The sequence below is a fragment of the Apaloderma vittatum genome, unplaced genomic scaffold (assembly GCF_000703405.1).
Source record: "Apaloderma vittatum isolate BGI_N311 unplaced genomic scaffold, ASM70340v1 scaffold29568, whole genome shotgun sequence".
NCBI classification, from domain to species: Eukaryota; Metazoa; Chordata; class Aves; order Trogoniformes; family Trogonidae; genus Apaloderma; species Apaloderma vittatum.
Window position 1 is genome coordinate 424 of NW_009729533.1, and position 4,457 is coordinate 4,880.

Genomic DNA, 4,457 nt, shown 5'->3' on the forward strand with positions numbered 1-4,457 from the left:
CATCCTCACCTCCTGGCGTGCGGAGCGGAGCAGGACCTTCAGGGTCCGGCTGACGTCCCTCTCCAGCTCCGCTTCAGCGACGCCCTGTGCAGAGAGGAGGAAACACCACGGGTGATGTCGACCCACGTTACTCCAGGGACAGATCCTGCCACCCATCGGGGCTCAGGTGGAGGCTGGGGATGGGGTTTTGTGCCCAGTTCAGCACGGGAACAAGGTCTGGGGAGGGGATTCCCATGGTGTGGCACCCTGGCTATGGGTCAGGCGAAGCCCAGCCGTCAGCTGGAGACCCTGACATGGGCACGTCCCCATATTTGGGTGCCCCAAAAGTGGGGTTAGAGGATAAAAATTGTGGTCCCAGCCTCACCGGCTCTTGGAAGTAGAACTGGTAGTCAAAAGCGGGATAGCTCTTCATCTTCTCCACGATGTCCACGGTGGGGTCGGCGGGTCGGTACGGGGTGTTCAGCGAGGCCACGGCTCTGGGACATCACAGGGTTGGGGGGGACACACACACAGGGTCAGCATCGTACCCAAATTTGGGGTGTCCTGTGCAAGCCAGGGCTTGGCCGCAGGGACAAGACAGGATCTGGGGTGCCCCTGGGAGGGATGTGGAGGCAGCAGGGGATGGGGGTACCCACCTCACCCTCTCGGGGTAGGTTACCCACCTCACCCTCTCGGGGTAGAAGAGGGCCATGTTCCAAACCACGGCACCCCCCCAGTCGTGGCCGACCAGCACGCACTGCGGGATGCCCTGGAGGGATGGGGAGGGGGTGTCAACCTGTGCCCCCATGGCTGCACCCCAAAAGCAGTGCCCAAGAGGCAATTTGCTTCATCCAAACCGGCAAAGAGATCAGAAAACTGCAATATTTTCTGTTTTCTCCTAATTTTTTTTGTTGTTGTTATCCTTTTCCCCTCCCCAAGGAAGAAGCTTTATCCGATTCTCCCCGGATTGCTCCGGCTTAATTAAACATTTCAAGTACCAGAGGGAAGGGGGTTTGGCATTATCTGCCAAAAAACGCATCTCGGGGCTGCCGGTCCCCTGGGACCACTCGTAGGGGCCCCCAGCAGCGGCACAGCTCACGGTTCCCCCTCCCTTTTCCTTTTTCCTCACCCCTCCAGGCGCCTACAACTAAATCCAATTAAACCCCACGCTCCTGACAATGCAGCATCCCGTTCATAATTAGCTGATATTTAGAAGCCTAATTAAAATTCCCTCCCGGCGGACACAGCTCGGGGCTGGCCACGTACTCGGTGTGAAACCTGGCGCTGAGATCCCCCCCCAAGTTGGGCAGAGGGTTTTTTGGGGGGGTCCCAGCTTCTCCCACCTCTGATGTGGGGCTAAGTGGGTCCCCCCCAGTGCTGATGGGTTTCATCCCACCATCCTGGATTGCTCTGCATCTCCTGCATCCCCACTACGGGCTCGAACAACACATGAAGCTTCACGAGGTCATTTATCTTCCCCCTAAACCCCCCTGGGTTGTCCCAGAGAAGGGAGAAGGAGCAGGGAAAAACTGAATTTCCCTTTGGATGGGATGCTGTGACCTCGCTCCTCCAGCAACGAGCTCTTGCAAAACCTCAAGTTTTGGTTTGGTTTGGTTTTTTCCTCTTGTTTCTTGAGTTATTATTATTATATTTTTTTAGCGCTGTGCTTGTTGAAGGATTTAGAAGTCATCTTACAAGGAAAAAGCCCTGAGGGTGATGGCATTTGTGGGCTGTGCCTTCCCTTCTCTCTGCTTCATCTCTTCTAAAAGGGACAAAAATCAACTCCATCTCCTTGATGGGCATCAATTAAACCCAGAACCTCTGAATCCAAGTGGATCAGATGCTGAGACGACACCAGATTCGAGCTGCTACGGTGGGGATTTAAGGAGGAGGGAGGCGACGTAGCCCAGTATCCTCCTCCACAAGTATCTCACCGCCTTATCAAAACCCACACAGGTGCCACCAGCCCATCCCTCCATCCTCAGCAACGACACAAAGTCCAGGGGAAGGTGGATGCAGAACTGCAAATCCACCCTAGGACGGGTCCTCACCACCGGCGATGGGTTGTATGAACATCCCCATCCCTAAAATCCCACCTGTGGGGAACACAAAGATGGGGTTTGGGGTTGCCTCAAGGGTTTTGGGGTCGTGGGGAACCTCAGATGTCCCAGGATGGGACAAAGTCACCGGGGAGCTCAGCTGCCCCCACGTGGGAAGGAAGATGTGAAGAGCAGCCATGGGGGACACACGCCCAAACCTTGCCAAGGAGGAGGGACCCATCGTGGGTGGCTCCTCACCAGTTTGTCCAGGAAAACTGCCAGGTCCTGGGGAAGAGAGGAGAAAAGGGGTCAGATGCTGCCCGGGACCATGCCCTACCAAGCACCCACCGGTCTCGTCCTGCCCACATCCACACCCTGCAGCTCCTCACCTTGCAAATCTGCTTCTGGGAGTATTCTTCTATGTCTGCACGAAAGACACAATTATCGTTTTAACATCCACACCTTTCTACAGGTGTATTTTCATAGAATCATAGAACAGTTTGGGTTGGAAGGAACCTTCAAGACCATCTCATTCCAACCCCCTGCCATGGTCAGGGACACCTCCCACCCATGCAACCCGTCCTTGGACACCTCCAAGGACTCACATAACTTCTCTGAGCAACCCGTACCAGGGTTTCACCACTCTCACAGCACCCACCTGAGCTGTCAGGGCTGCAGGAGGAGCAGGACAGCTTCAACCCCCCTAGGAAAAGACTCCTCCACCCATCTCCTCCTGAGTCTTGGCCCCGGAGTTGGCAGCTCCAGCCCCATCCCCGTTACACCCCAGTGAACCCAGCTCACCCAGCGGGGCCGTGGACTCCCCGTAGCCCTTCATCTCCAGAGCGATCACCCTGAAGCCAGCATCAGCCAAAGCTGGTATCTAGGAGGGAAAGCAGCAGCCTCTGAAGGACACAGAGATCCCCAGATGCCTCCTCCTCCCCTCCTGCATCTGCCCACCCCAGCACGCCCAGAGACATCCCCAGGAGGGCAGCTGTGGACTGGTGAGACTGGAGAACACTCTTGGGTTGTGTCCCATGTCCTTCAAGCTCAGGCAGGGTGGTGGGAGAGCCCCAGGGTGGTGGGACAGCCCCAGGACACCCCAGAAGCGGTCACCATGTGTCCCCTCCACCATCCTCCAGCTTCCTACCACCAATCCCCCCTGGTCCACCTCCCTCCCTATCTCCTCCATCACCTGGTAGCGCCAGGAGAGCCAGGATTCAGGGAAGCCGTGGCAGAGGCAGACGACGGGGCCGTGTCCCATCTCCACGAAGTGCAGCTGGACACCGGGCTGGAAGAGATGGAGAGCTCGCGCTGGCTGCAGGTGACACAGCCTCACCTTCCCAACCCTCCATGCACCAGTGGTCACCAGGTGTGGGAGCCCACCAGACCCTCCAGCCCAGCATCTCGGAGCCACACGAGCACGTTTTAGCCACTGGGGTGGATGGAGAAGTCCTCAGTGATGGGGCAGGTCAGAACAGAATCATTTAGGTTGGAAAAGACGTTTAAGATTATGGAGTTCAATCGTTAACCCAGCACTGCCAGGTCCACCACCAAACCATGTTCCTGAGCACCACATCTCCACAGCTTTAAAACCCCTCCAGGGATGGGGACTCCACCACCTCCTACGCAGAGCAGCTCACACAGCAGGGAGGACAACCCAGCAAGCCACCCCTTGCTTGGCTCATCCTTGCACAGGACTCAACGCCCTCCCCAAGAACATCCCCAAGCCTGGGGACACCTTGTCACCAAGGTAGTCCCCTTCGCCCTACCCGGATGGGGACGTATCCGTGGGTCACGTTGGCTGGATCACACGCAGTCGGCAGCGGCTCTTCTTGGGCGAGAAGCTGCAGGGTGAGGAGCACAGGGTGAGCTCCTGAGCAAGCCTGGAGCTCCGGGGGACATCCTCACCCACCCTGCTGCCGGTGGGACATCCACGCTCTTGAGATGGATACGGCTCAGCAGGTCCAGGGGATGAAGTTATGGGAGGGGTGGGCAGGGTTTGCAGGAGATCACAGCCCCCATCCCATTTGTTTCCAAAGCCACCCGCATGTCCTGCACCAGCACCACATCACGGCAAGACCTAGAAGCCCAAGCCCACCCCTCCCAGCTCTCCAGGGGACTGAGAGGACCCAGATCACCTCCACATGCCTGGACACCTGAGAGATCCTCCAGCTCCTTCAGGGCAGTTTCGCTGTCCCTGACGAGGATGGTGGCCATGCCCATCTCCCGAGCTGGCTTCAAGTTCTCCCCGATGTCGTCCAGAAGGATGACCTGGAGACAGACCAGCAAGAGTTGGGTGGCTGCTGGGTTTGGCCAGGGACTTTGGATCCCTCCTTGCCCCGTTTTTGGGTTGACGGCCGTACCTCCTTCGGCTTCACCTGCATCGCATCCAGGGCGTAGGTGTAGTTCTCAGGATCTGGCTTCTGGCTTCAGAGCCGG

The 4,457-nt window shown here is 57.6% G+C and overlaps 1 protein-coding gene across 1 annotated transcript in view; it reads right to left on the bottom strand.

The window, feature by feature from the left end:
* Nucleotides 1-9: 9 nt before the first annotated feature.
* Nucleotides 10-4,457, bottom strand: part of EPHX2 (epoxide hydrolase 2, cytoplasmic) — a gene marked incomplete at its 3' end in the record, with an annotated part of 6,030 nt that continues 1,582 nt past the window's right edge. The window contains exons 4-13 of the mRNA XM_009874480.1: nucleotides 4,382-4,445; nucleotides 4,167-4,289; nucleotides 3,788-3,862; nucleotides 3,211-3,306; nucleotides 2,820-2,898; nucleotides 2,408-2,442; nucleotides 2,277-2,303; nucleotides 663-748; nucleotides 365-476; nucleotides 10-84 (exon numbers count right to left, since the gene is read on the bottom strand). Of these exons, the coding sequence (XP_009872782.1) occupies nucleotides 10-84; nucleotides 365-476; nucleotides 663-748; nucleotides 2,277-2,303; nucleotides 2,408-2,442; nucleotides 2,820-2,898; nucleotides 3,211-3,306; nucleotides 3,788-3,862; nucleotides 4,167-4,289; nucleotides 4,382-4,445 (772 nt within the window). The remainder of the gene's footprint in view (nucleotides 85-364; nucleotides 477-662; nucleotides 749-2,276; nucleotides 2,304-2,407; nucleotides 2,443-2,819; nucleotides 2,899-3,210; nucleotides 3,307-3,787; nucleotides 3,863-4,166; nucleotides 4,290-4,381; nucleotides 4,446-4,457) is intronic.